Source organism: Chaetodon auriga, chromosome 23, assembly GCF_051107435.1.
Source record: "Chaetodon auriga isolate fChaAug3 chromosome 23, fChaAug3.hap1, whole genome shotgun sequence".
NCBI lineage: Eukaryota > Metazoa > Chordata > Actinopteri > Chaetodontiformes > Chaetodontidae > Chaetodon > Chaetodon auriga.
Window position 1 is genome coordinate 7338740 of NC_135096.1, and position 13445 is coordinate 7352184.

Genomic DNA, 13445 nt, shown 5'->3' on the forward strand with positions numbered 1-13445 from the left:
ATGAAAGAATATTGAAAGACTCACTGATGAGCAGTGTCAACCCTTTCTCCCTCCTCTTCCTGTCTCTCCATTTTGTCACTATCATTGCAAGGTCTCACTTCTGTTTGCCTTTTCTAATTATCAAGGTGTGACTGTGGGCTTCCACAATCCCCCCCCCCCCCCCCCCCATATAATGTTAACTATACTGAACTTGAAAGGTGAATAAAAAAAAATAATTTTCTTTTGTTTGTCAGGAAAATTATAGGAGCTGAATTAATTATCACTTACAAATTTCTCTCCTGGTTCCGTCCTCTGTAAATTTAATCTGATGCCAGTGCTGCAACTTTTGCTGTAATGTTGTCGGACATCATTGTAAAGACTTGGGATGGAGTGATTTAATGAGTTTTCAGAACACTCAGAACATTATCCTGAGACAACACTGTCCTCTAGTGGCGGTTCCGTGTTTTACACGAAGTGCCAGACGTCCCTGAAGTGGCCCCTCCTCTCAGAAAATTGATTATGACAGTCTAATTTATTATCATCTCCATCCCTCCAACCCAATATTTCAGAGCTTCAACCTGATGTCCGAATGACAGGCAGGCCCGGTCGCACTCAAGCTGCTCCTCTCCACTCCTCTCCTCTCAAAATTCATTTATCAATTACTATAAAAGCAGAGAGGGAGTCTTCGAGTATTAATCACAGCGGGATCTGTTAAATTGATCTTAATGACCAGCTTCAAATGAAGGATCCCAATCATCCTCGACCACCTGTCAATCATGCTGTGTGACCCACTGCTGCTTCTGATTGTCTATTAAATGTTGTGTTGTGTGGGTGGACTCCCTCTGTTGATCATTGTGTATTTAATATGCTTTAAATGTTATATTTTGGTTCATTTTTCCATGGACAGAGTGTCTCTGGAGATCAGTTTGTTTAAAATCTTCCTGAAAACTGGTAACAGGTTGAATTTGAGTGAGGAAAAGGGACGTTTATTATGCATACTGGAAGTCAGGGCCCATAGGAAGTCGTGAAAAGTGTCCAGTTAGTTGAAGTAATAAATTCACAGTGTAAAAATACGGGAAAAAAAATATTGTAAATTTCAACAGAGGACATCAAGCTCAACCTCATCCCACTGGGACAAACTCCTTTTTCAGACTTCAAAATCTACAAGAATCAAAACAAAATATAATATTGAGTTTAGCAGCCAGAAAAGCAACGACGAAGAAGCGATGAAGCCTCGGGTTAGGACATCTTGCACCTTTATTCATTAATTTATTGGCACATTTACTTGGCGACTACATGCAGTTACAACATGGCAATATGTAGTCTTTTTCCACCAAATGGAAGAATACTGGAGCAAACAGCTAAAAAGGCTAAACCTGAGCGAAGAACATAGACGATGTATGACTTTCAATAAGATGAAATTTGGGGTATGTACAGTATGCTTTTACCTCTTCAAAGTGCTTTGTTAGGAATATTTTGTGACTTTCAAGCCAAAGATATTTATAATTTAATGCTTCAGCTCCATAAATCTGTTGATCCTTCAGAGCAACATTTATGAAGGACATGAACAGTTTGTCTCCAGTGGTTTTTGTCTGTCCATCAAAATTTAACCCAACATCAAGATGCCCATCTTCCATGACATCCTCAATGGGGATCACAGATTGGTCAGATCAGATGCTGGAAGCTCAGGAATTTTGTCTCTTTTATCCGGCTGTAATTCCCGAATCCTCCGGCCAACCAGGATGAAGAGCAGGCCAGCCAGCAGGCAGAAGAAGACGGCGACGGGCGCCAGGAGGAATGAAGGGCCGTGCTGGACGCTGAGCTGGAAGGAGGGGCAACCGGAGACTCTCTGATGGTGGGCGAACTGCTCCAGAGTGTCCAGGACCTGGACCCACATCAGATACATGACCACCACTGCCAGCAGGCACAGACCTGACAGGCACAGAGAGAGAGAGTGATCAGACTTTTATCTCCTCTTACTGAGATGAGATGCTTCAAACCGCCCAACATCCTTTTACATCGTTTTCAACTTTCACACCCAGTGTTACTAATTTTCTGTAATTAGTTACAGTAACTTCTTTCAGAATAGAATCTATTACTGCATATAAAGTAAATATCTGCTTTAACTCTCGTATTAGTGCACACACAGGTGTATTATTTTAGTGCTGCTGTGGAACAGTGTGGGACAACTGTCACCGTTTTAATCATCATTGTAATGATAGGTGTAATTAAAACTTTTGGCCACTAGATGGCAGCAATGACTGGCGTTCCCACCTGTAAAATGCACTGATTAAATTAATCAAACATTTTGATAATCGATTTATCGTTTCAGTCACTTTTCAAGCGAAAATGTGAAACAACTTGCTGCATCCAGCTTCTTGAATGTCTCGATTTGCTGTTTTTCTATGTTATTTATGACAGTAAACACAGTTTGGACTGTTGGTTGGATTAAGAAAAAGCAATTTGAAGACATCACTTTAGGCTCTGATAAGCATGTTTCACAGTTTTGTCATTTTATAGACGAAATAATGAATTGTGAAAACAAATTAATTGATAATGAAAATAATAGTTGCAGCTCCAGTAAGCAGGTTTTCTTTGTGATTTATTGTCCTGCTAAAAATAAAAAGAATAATTTACCATGACTGGGATGAAAGATGTACACATGGTGACAAAACAGCTTTTAAAACTGGACTTTAAGAGCTTTTCATTCATTTCCTGAACACAAAGCTTTTATGACACATTTAGCGGTGGGTTTGATGTAAATAGAAGACTTTCTTAAAAAAAAAAAAAAAAACACTGAATCATATCTCCCTTAATCAGAGGCACATGTTGGCTCACAGTTCATGTTCTCCCTGTGTGGACACTAACACAACATTTGATTTATGGTCAGAGACAGAATCACACTCGAATGTTTGGCAGCAGTGTCACAGGAGATGCTGAATCTGAACATATTGATCCTGGGTGACGGGTGAGCGATGTTTTCAGGTCAGATTTGAGACTTTCCAAAACATTATTGCCAACTTTGTTGTTGAACCTTTTCATCTGTAGAGTATGAACTGCCCTTCGCCAAACGACAATTCTGACTGAAAGCTCAGAGGAAAGAGGAGGAGGTTCAGCCAAAGTCAGAATCTCTCTGTCTAAAACTGCTCGAAAACCAAAGAAACCTCTGAACCTGACAGAGAAATGGAAGAGAGTCAGACTGATGGTGTCATCCTCACACACACACACACACACACACACACACATACAACCAAGCATGTGATCAGTCAAACTGAGGCTGTTTCACAGCTTTGTCCAGCTGCAGGCAATGTCAGCTAATGAGCAGCCGCCAGCAATTGAGCACAATCAAACACCAGTGATGTTTTTTTTTTACATTAAAGAGCAATTTTCTTCTTTTTATTGCTGTTTAAGCTTGAGCGCAATATTAAAAATTGAAAAGGCAAAAACAAAATAACTAATAAAATATCTATCTATTTATTTATTCCATCTTGCTTGCAAAATGAGGTTAGTGGTTTTACATGAAATAAAAAAATACAAGTACACAAGTAAACACTCAGTGGTGGAATGTAAGTACAAATTTGAAGTGCTTGCATTTTACTGAAGTAATTCCATTTTATGCACTTTCATGCTTCTACTTCTCTACATCTCTGAGACTGATATTGTACTTTTTACTCCATGTCACATGATGATCCTATAGACTATGATGCATTACTGTGGATTAAACTAGCCAGCAGTACATAAAGTAGCTCAAATGCACCATACATATTAATACTGCACTAATATTAATCTAAAAACATAAGATATAAAACCGCAGAATGAGTATGTGTACTTTTAATACATTTGATTACAGCGTTCAAATCGTCCTTCACAAATAAGAAATACTTCATATATACAAATCTCAATACAGAGGGTGATGATTAACAACACCTGTGCTCGCTCATTAGGCTCACCTGGACGCAGGGACGCGTAATGAGCGGATCCCAGCGGCAGTACAAAAACCAAACTTCTGTCAAATTAACGTCAATTTAGGACAAAAACACACAACACGTTGATATCAGACTTTTTATTGGTATTTTATCGTTCTTCTGGGATTTAGACTGAATCCGGGAGATACGTCGGGTCGAAAAAGACCAAAAAATTAACTTTAAAGAAGTTTCAGAGGGATAAAACGGCCGTTTTCCTCTCCCGGAAATTAATTCTTCTTCGTGGCTCTGAAGGAAGCAGCGCAACGAACTACTTCCGGTAATTTTATATCGGAATATCCCACCTGTGCGCAGCTTTCAAGGCTTCAGTTTTATACAGTTACTATACTATTAAGTTTTTAAATAATATTTAAAATATAGAATAATTTTTCGAAATTGTGGCTGCACTTTCACAGCTTTTTAAAGGAACTCATATTTATTCCTAGATGTATTTATTTGTGTTCTTTTCCATTTATAACCATCAGGTAGATAATAAAAGAAAATTCATTTTGTGTTTGAACAAAAAGAAAATGACAGAAAAACAAACAATGATGGGAAAGAAAAAAAAAAAAAAAAATGCATCAGTGATCTCATCTGTGCAGCCCTAAAATTACTTTTAACTGATTTGTCCTTACCGCCACAAAGCTGAAGGGCCCCACCCGCTTTATAGAGTCTGTGATTGGCCAGTGGGCCTGCACAGATGACGACAAATCCACCGATGACGACGGCCGTCAAGCCTGTGGCGAGGAAGATGCTCCAGAAGGTCCTAAAAACTGAGAGAGGAGGGAAAATTAGGCCTTGGGAAAGATGTTAGAAATAATTATATATAGGAGACAATAATACCAACCAATGGCAGAGTGGTGTTCATACGGTTCTGTTGGGAGACCGTGTGGCTCCACCCATGATCTCATTGGCTCATTCACCGGAAACGGGAAGAGGAAGGCGGCCTGGCACAGCTTTGATGGTGGCTGATTTGCTGAAGGGAAGGAGGCAGTGATGTTGGCTTTGCAAGCACAGTTGCATCAGTTAAGTCTGCAAAGTGACAGTTCTTACAGATCCAAAGGTCCCACACAGAGTAGTCATGTGACAGATCCATGAACGAGCACCGCCAGAACAGACCCTCATGGAAGATCCTCACGTCGTCTGCAGCCTGAAATACCAGAAAATGTGTCTGCTTTTTTTACAGGATCTGCACAGTTCCTTGTGATAAATATGGAGAATATGTCACCGTGGTGCAGTCTGGAGTCATATTAATATAATATGGAACCAGATTAGTTTTGGCTGTGAACAGAATCAAATGAAAGCTTGAATAAAAGCCAGACCAGACAGCAGGTGTGAGAGTGTCCACAGCCTGCTGCACAACGACAACAGCAGACTTCAGCTTTCTGGAAATAGATGGTGTTTGATTGATGGTGCAGAGTGAAGACAGCGAGCTGCAGCCAGCAGGAAGCTCCTCACTGACCATGAATGAAAGGAGACGCTATCGTGGACGAGGGGAGGATTTATTGCGCTTTCTGTAGTCACACGTTTTAAGGGGCGCTCGAATAACTGAAGGCTGAGTGTTGTGTTTGTATTGTGGGATAAAATGACTAAAATGCTCAATTTTTCCTTTTTATTTCTGCTCCTAATCCAAGATTTTCAGAAATTGTCAAAGGTAGAGGCGTTAAAATATGCTTCGAGTTCCAAAAGTACTCTTGCAGAATGTCCCATTTCAGAACAATGTATATCATAGAGTTGTATAATAACTTCTGCATTCATGTGTTCATTACTTTATTACAGCTACATCATGTATGTATTGATTATAGTTTGTATTATCAATCTGAATCTGCAAAGCCACTCACCAGATAAATGCAGTGGAGTAAAAACTACAATATTTGCCCCTAAAAGTTGCAGGATTGTACAGTATTTGAGTAAATGTACTTAGTTTCCAGCACTGGAAATTTTGCACCTTTTTTCCTCAAAATGTTAATTTTTCTCATAATTCTTCTTTTCATTCTACTGGCACTAATACTGGATTGCTTTTTTTTCCTATCAGTGTTAATTGTTTTATTCGTTCCAACACATTTCTTTCATTTTTTCGTGTTAAATACCTTCCAGCCGCTCTTCCCTTCCTCTGCCCGGCCACAGGACTCCGCAGCGAGCAGCCAGTACTCGGTCCCACAGGAGAGCAGCGTGAACAGAAATCCCGCCGCTCCGAAGAACAAAGCCAGGAAGAGGAGCACCTTCAGCCGCTCAGCAGGAGACATGGTCTGCTATAGCTGCAAATCCGCACCCTCTCTTCTCTTTAGCCATTCATCGAGGCTTTTCTGCACAGATACATCTTCGAATTCTTTTCCTCAATAGCTCCTGTGACTTCTGTGACAAACACAAGCCTCTGGACAGTTCTTCTGAGGTGCACGAAGCGGCTCAATGGAAATAAACTCTCGGATCGCGTGTCGTCAGTTTGAGGGTGATACTGTTACAGGAGAGGGGGGTTCACGCGCACCAAAATAGCAGGGTTACATCAAGGCAATGATATTCCGTCAAACCCAAAATAATCACGAAGCTCGTCAAGGTGCAACTTGAAAAACAGAAATCACAACTGTAGAAACATCTCCTTGGCATTTATTGGAATGCCAGCATTGAAATCCAGATTTGGTACAGTACAAGGCTATCCAGTATAACTGAGATCTAGGCAACAGTGATGGTCCAACAACAGTCATTCGAACTGCATGTTCATATATTAATACGACTTTTTTTCTTTTTTTTTTCTCAAGACAGGTTGTTCAAGAGATGATTAATACAAATTAAAAAAAAAAAAAAAAGGTGAAAGGAAAGCAGTGCTGCGGGGGAAAAGACGCCTCAGCCAAACCTGGAGAAAACCTGAACAGATTCAGAACACATGAGGAATTTTTCCTGTTGTCGTAGTCTGTGTTCAAATAAATGTTTCATCCAGGTGCTGAGGGACACGAAAAAAAAAAAAAAAGAAAACCAAAGACAATCAGGAATGGTCAGTATGTCTGGTGATTGTATGCTTGCACCCATTTGATGCCTCAATGACCAAAAAAAAAGGTGTCGTATTCAAAGGAAAACCATCGAGCGAAACGTGTCCTGCTTCCTGAAACAACCATCGTTTTTTTTTTACGTTTTTTTTTTTTTTTTAGAGTATATAACATATCGCAAGAACCCAACCCATATACACAGAGAGGTGCATTTATACAGGACTCAAGTTGATTAATTACATATTACAACCCTGTGAGGATATCATAAGTACATATACGAGGCACGCAGAAATGAAAGATTTATCACCTATTATTAACCTACTAGCAGTAAACGTTTTTATTTGAGGATCCTTTGGGCTGAGTCACCTCTTTCCTCTAATTAGCGAGGACGTTGCCGCTCTTTTGGCAGTTTGTTTGGTCCACCGTCGCCCGGTGCGAATGAGCAGGTCCGTCGGGAGCATCCGTGCAAAGGCTCGTGGGACTTCCACAGCGTGTGAGGTCTTGGCGGCGCTTCCTCCGTTTCCTCCTCGGCCTCCGCTTGAATGCGCTCACCCCGTCGGGCGCCTAAGACATGACGCCGAATACGGGGTTGTGGCGGCAGATGCTCGGCCCGATCTCCTCGTAGTCTTTCTTGGTGTGGCACACTTGGTAAAACTCGGGCTGCGGAAACAGAAGCTCGCTGTTTATTCCTGATCAGTTTTGCTCAAAGGAACGTTTTATTTTCACTTATTTGCTGATGTCTAAAAAAGCTGTGGGGGGTCCGATTATGTGTTGTTGAAGCCACTGTTGAAAACACTGTTTTAATACTCACAGTAGACGCCAGCATTGATCCTCCGAACCAGACGGCGTACCTCTGCATGTGATGAGTGATGACTTGCACATCAATGGGCTTGGGCTACAAAAGAAGACAAAAACACAGCACCACACACACAACATTTGAGTATCTTTACACACTTAACATGCAGAGATTTGGAAGATTTTCAATTTCTAAACTCTCCCGTTTCCTCACCTTCAACTTGCCGCCGCTCAGCTCTTCGCTCATTTTCAGCCGCGCGTCCACGGTCCTCTTGAGGTCCCTCTGCAGGCGCCTGCCAAAGTCCCTGAACATGGTGGAGCCTCCGGAGAGCACGATGTTCTGCGACAACAAGGAGGAGGGAGACGCTGAAGAAAACAGAGCGACGGTCGCAGGGAGTGCAGCAGCTGCAGAGGCGAGTGCGTCTTTACCTTGTACAGCGGACGTCTGACGTCAATGGGGCAGTTCTGGATGACTTCGTCCACCACCTCTGAGATCGGCTGGGTGAAGTCTGGGTTGGCGAACTGCATGAGATCAAACAGGTAGTGAGTCCAACACGCTAAATTTCCCAACAATAAACCAAACTTCCATTCATCAAAAACTTTTAGGCAAACAAATTTCTGGTTCCATCATCCAGCAGCAGCAGCATGAACACGATTTATCTCCCTCTCATACCTCAGGGTGGAAGAAGATCTCGGGCCCCAGGAAACGCTCGTAGCCGACGTCGATGGTGAACTCCTTCTTGGTGATGGCATTGATGCCCGTGTACTGCTTGATCCACTTGGAGCCGTCGGTGTCGTACTTGTTGAACTCCTTCACAAGGTCGGGGCAGACGTAGCTGAACCGCTCCTGGTGAAAACAAAACAACACAGCACAGCACAAGTCTGAGCCTGACGGCGGGTCTGAAAGGGATGCATGGCGCTCCCGGGGTTCCCCAAAAGCAGCCATGACTGTGCTGCTTCCATAGAGGTGGAGGACTTGCATGTTGCAGTGAAAAAAAAGAGGCCAAAGTGAGTGAAAATGTGAGAAACTGCTTTGTTACATGCAAAAACTTGAGGCGAGTGGTATGTTTCTGCAGCTACACCGCCCTCTAGTGGCCAACGTGAGAAATGCCTGACAGTACCACAACCGATATCATCTGCAGTGGGTATCACTTCCTTTTACTTACGTCGCCTTTTTGCATGTAAAGCAACAGAGCATGACTAAAAATGCAACAACATGACCTGACCACAGTGCAGCCTCTGAGACATTTGATGCCTTGTGAGCAGCTTCACACAGCAGAAACACATTCCTCACATCAATAAATAGCACATACACAGCTGCATCAGGTCAGGGTCTCCACTGAATGTCTTGTTTGGTGCAGGCGCTTTAGAGTATCATTTTAAGAGTTTGAAATAAAAAGCGAGCCGCTCTTGGCAAAAGAAGAGGTTCCTCCTGTCTTGCCACTTTGCCGCAAAGCATCAAATACAGGCAGCGTCGGGAAATATCAGCTTTTGGGTACAGCTTTATGCTAAAAAGAGCACCGACCTTGACCGCTTTAGCCGTCTCCAGGGACTGCTCCGGAGGAATCCCCACCTCTCGCTCCCTCAGCAGCTGTTGAGTGAAGTACGTGATGTCCCGGCCAGCGATGGGGATGTGCTTAATGCAGCTTCCAATGACGTAACCTTCAGCCTGGAACATGGACACAGAGCAGTTTTAGGATCGTGAAGGCAGAAAGGAGCGGAAAGATAGTCCAGACAAAAAAGGCGACACTCACCACCGGGATGACGTGCGTCACTCCGTCGCCACTGTCGATCACGGTGCCCGTCAGCGTCCGCTCTCCCACCTGTCGGGATGTCCAGGAGGCAGCCAGCGCCAGGACAGCCTGATGCAGAAAATACCGTTTTCAATTCAAGAAAACACGTCAAGGACATCTTGCTCTGGCTCAAAAAGTAACTGTGCTTTACACGTTATTCATGCTCTGGATTTTAGAAACAGACCGTGAAAACCTACAGAAGAAGAAGAAGTGAGAACTGGTATTTCCTCACAGAATCACATGAGCGTGAAAGAGTCACATCTCTCCACACGTGTTTCACGTAGCGCTGATCTCAGGTGCTGTTTTGCAAACATACCTGAACAGCGATGTAGAGCCCCGGGACGTTGAACGACTCAAACATGATCTCTGCTGTGTACTCTCTGTTTTCTGGTGTGTTGAGTGGAGGCTCTGTCTGGAGGGAGACACGGGAAACCGATGTGAATGCAGCAACGACCGTAAGGCACAATTATACAATTTTTAAATCAAGAATAAAAGACAATATTTAACTTCAACTATGCGGTAGAATATCGCTTGTTGTTGACCTCCTTTTCCTGTTTTTTGAAACTTTGTGAACACTTTTTGCTCATCAGCTCCTCTTGAATAGATCAGGACTGACAGCTTCAACAGAAAAGCATTCAATTCAATTCAATATTCCTTTATTTGTCCCGTCAGGGGAAATTCCAGATTGCAGCAGCATCAGTAGAGCAGATTAATATAAGAAGTGCACGCAAGTTAGAAACAACATCAGGATATATACAAAAGAATGAGAACTCTTAAATAAAAATAAAAGAAAGAAATTGTAAAAAATTGTGTGTTTTGGAGGGGGTGGGAGTCATTGTCTGTCATGGAGGACAGCTTGGCTGTCAACAGAGTCACAACACACAACAGAGTCATAGAAGGTCTTCAGGAGTGCCCCACGCATCCCAAAAGACCTCAGCCTCCTGAGCAGATAGAGTCTGCTCTGTCCTTTTTTGTAAAGTGCAGTGGTGTTATGAGTCCAGTCCAATATATTGTTCAGATGAACACCCAGGTACTTATAAGATGTCACCATCTCAATGTCCCTTCCCTGGATGTTCACTGGTGATGGTGAGGAGTTTGGGCGCAGACGAAAGTCCACAACCAGCTCCTTGGTTTTATCCGCATTAATCAGGATAAAACCAAGGAGCTGGTTGTGGACTTTCGTTGGCGCCCGTACTCGAATCCACCTTGGCCGATTCGAGGTTTTAACTCTTCATTATGTAAACAGCTGTGGTCTTACCAAAAGAAAATAATGGTCTTCAGGTTCTGCCCGCAGATACTTGAAGATGACCTGCTCCATAAATCTCTCCATCAGGTCCCAGTCTTCCACTATCCCGTGACGGATGGGCCACTGGAAACGAGGAGGCAAAACCAACGTCAGTCTTTCCTTTCACACAAAACAACGCCCCATCAGACTCAGTTCAGCTTCCACGTCTACCTTTGTCGCATATGATGGTTTGTCGATGGCTTCGTCCCCGATGAAGAAGTCCAGGTCGTCAACGCCCTTCATCATCCTGCGCTGGGCCTGGTCTCCCACCTTGGCCGATTCTTTGATTGCAATACCTGGAGATGAACAAAACCGAGTGGCAGTATTTGACTGAAACCAGAAACTCACGAGAGGCAGACTCAGACTATGAAAGAGACTTTATGGCATGGTTGAAGAGACGCAGGTTCAGACAAATCACAAACGGAAAATACCTATTATCTAGATACTCTAGGACATGTCAATCAACGGAAGGGCTCTATTTTAAAGCTCAGTAAATTCAGTGACACCTAGGCACTGTGGTTTTTAGCAAATCTTTCTCAAATGTGAATAAATAACACAGGTGGGAACTATTTTCAGCTGTAGATTAATACACAGTCTGGCCGGCGTCTATGTCACTGTACTGTGTGCTAAAAGGAAGTCCACCTGAAACTGTCATTTTGTGGCAAATCACACAGGAAGTTTCCTCATGTAATAGTTACTTTGCTATACAAATGTATTAAAAACAAAAATAGGGTCCACAATGTTGAAAATATGGTTTCAGTAAGCACTAGTGTAACATTTCAATACTTATGTTCCACAATTACATAAATTACTTATAGTACACATTTATATACAATTTAATTCCACTGATGATAAGCAAATAGGTGCTTTAAACTTTTTTTTTTTTTTTTTTTTAATTTACTCACATGATGGTATAATGAATTGTGGCTCTGTATTTCCTGCATAACCAAGCTTTGTGTACCTAAAAGATGAGCAAAATGAGGAGAAACGTTCAGTAACATCCAACATAATCTGGGTAATGTGCTTTCTGCAATGAGGATTGTCCAGGAAGTAACATTAGCTTCTATAGCTAGCAGCATCTAATTGCAATAATAAAGCAGTACTGAGAATAAAATCATGCAAAATAAATCACTCGCGCATTTTGGCGTGCTCACTTTTAGTATTAACACTGGCGTTACAGAAAACATAAGAACAAACAAGTAAACAGGTGTGGCAAAGTAGCGTTAGCAGCATTCAGGCTAAGCAGCTAGACGGGGCGTTAGCTGGAAGTTTGACAGCCGCTTATGTGGTCAATGAAAGCCAGGCTAACGCTAACTAGCATTCCATTTTTGTTACTTACCCTGTGCCGCAGTCTACAACACAAGCCGGTAGCCGACCAGCCATACTTGCTCTCCTTTAATCTGTCTAAGGGCAAGTATATCAGGCGCTCGATATAAACGGATATCTTCGCAGTAGCTGATTTAAATCGCCGCAGCCTGAATGAAAAGCAGCCACGGCCGATAGGGGAACGCTTCCGGGTTCGGGGAAATTTCTTCTAGTGCAGAGTCAGCAGCTTCGAAACCGCAACACTGCCCCGGGTGGACATAGACTGTTATTGCAACCGAACTTTAATTGTAATTTGTTTTTAATTAAATGTTCAGACTAAGATAAAGAAAATATTAATCAAACGCAGGGTGGCATATTAGAGAGATAAGACTGTGGTCAAAAGTAGAATAAGACAAAAAAAAAAAAAACATAGTATAAAGTATATTATATATCTACTTGGAACATAGCTGGACCTAATTTTTTCACAACATAAAAATGTAGAATATGTCACAACTTTAAGTTAAACTATACAATAATGGCTAAACATTTTACAACTATACAAACATAAACAAATTAAAAAAATTTTGCAGCAGATATTATTTTAAGTCCATGTGAGCAGGGCTCTTGTACATGTATGACACAGAAAATAATATAACTAACTAAAAATATCACTAAAATAGGATTAAATTCCAATTTGTATTTTTGTAATTCTGTATTGACATAAAATACAAATTAAGTCCTTTTTTAGCCGACAACGTCCAAAACGATGTTGCAAGCAGGTCTGTGATTATTTTCAGTGGTTTTCCTTTAAGCAAAAAATAGCAACCAACCTCATCTTCACCCTGCTGACACCACCAGATGGTATCAGTGATTTAGGTGCCATCAAGGGCCAGACAAAATGGCCCTCACCCTCCACAACTGCATGGAGGGTCACTGATAAAGAGGATATATATGAGCAGGAAGGAGCTTTAGGGCTTGATTCTGGCTTTAGAGCGCCTAGCACATCAGAACCAATCCCAGGGTCTGCGAACATTGGCCCTTTGTCCTCAGGCAGACTCATCACTCACACAAGAGACTTTTCACCGCGCTGATTCCCCTAGAAAAGCCCTTGGCCCTGCGGCTCCTGATAGAAACAGTCCTCGTCTCCTCGCCGTGGAGCAAGGCCACTTGATGGAAACTCTCTATCAAGAGCTGCAGTTGAAGCTATTTGTTTCAGCATTGTCAGTGTGGGGAGCAAAGACTCGCCAGGAGCTCACTATCAAAGAAGAACTTTCTCCCACCAGGAGCGTCGTCTTTTGTCCTCTCTTTGTTGTTGAACTGAGCAACGTCATCTCGAAATGACTGC

General features: G+C 42.3%; 2 protein-coding genes across 2 annotated transcripts; both read right to left on the reverse strand.

Moving 5' to 3' along the window:
• Positions 1-1633: 1633 nt before the first annotated feature.
• LOC143315660 (transmembrane protein 182-like) lies at positions 1634-6187 on the reverse strand. Its single transcript, XM_076722984.1, has 5 exons — positions 6032-6187; positions 4995-5091; positions 4789-4917; positions 4577-4714; positions 1634-1911 (listed from the first exon to the last, which is right to left on the reverse strand). The coding sequence occupies exons 1-5, from the start codon at positions 6185-6187 to the stop codon at positions 1634-1636; spliced, it is 798 nt and encodes a 265-aa protein (XP_076579099.1).
• A 336-nt stretch (positions 6188-6523) lies between these two features.
• LOC143316190 (actin-related protein 3) lies at positions 6524-12316 on the reverse strand. Its single transcript, XM_076723969.1, has 12 exons — positions 12135-12316; positions 11701-11756; positions 10967-11091; positions 10769-10879; positions 9827-9922; positions 9472-9579; positions 9243-9386; positions 8391-8564; positions 8147-8239; positions 7932-8057; positions 7734-7817; positions 6524-7582 (listed from the first exon to the last, which is right to left on the reverse strand). The coding sequence occupies exons 1-12, from the start codon at positions 12176-12178 to the stop codon at positions 7487-7489; spliced, it is 1257 nt and encodes a 418-aa protein (XP_076580084.1). The 5' UTR covers positions 12179-12316; the 3' UTR covers positions 6524-7486.
• Between the last annotated feature and the right edge of the window lie 1129 nt (positions 12317-13445).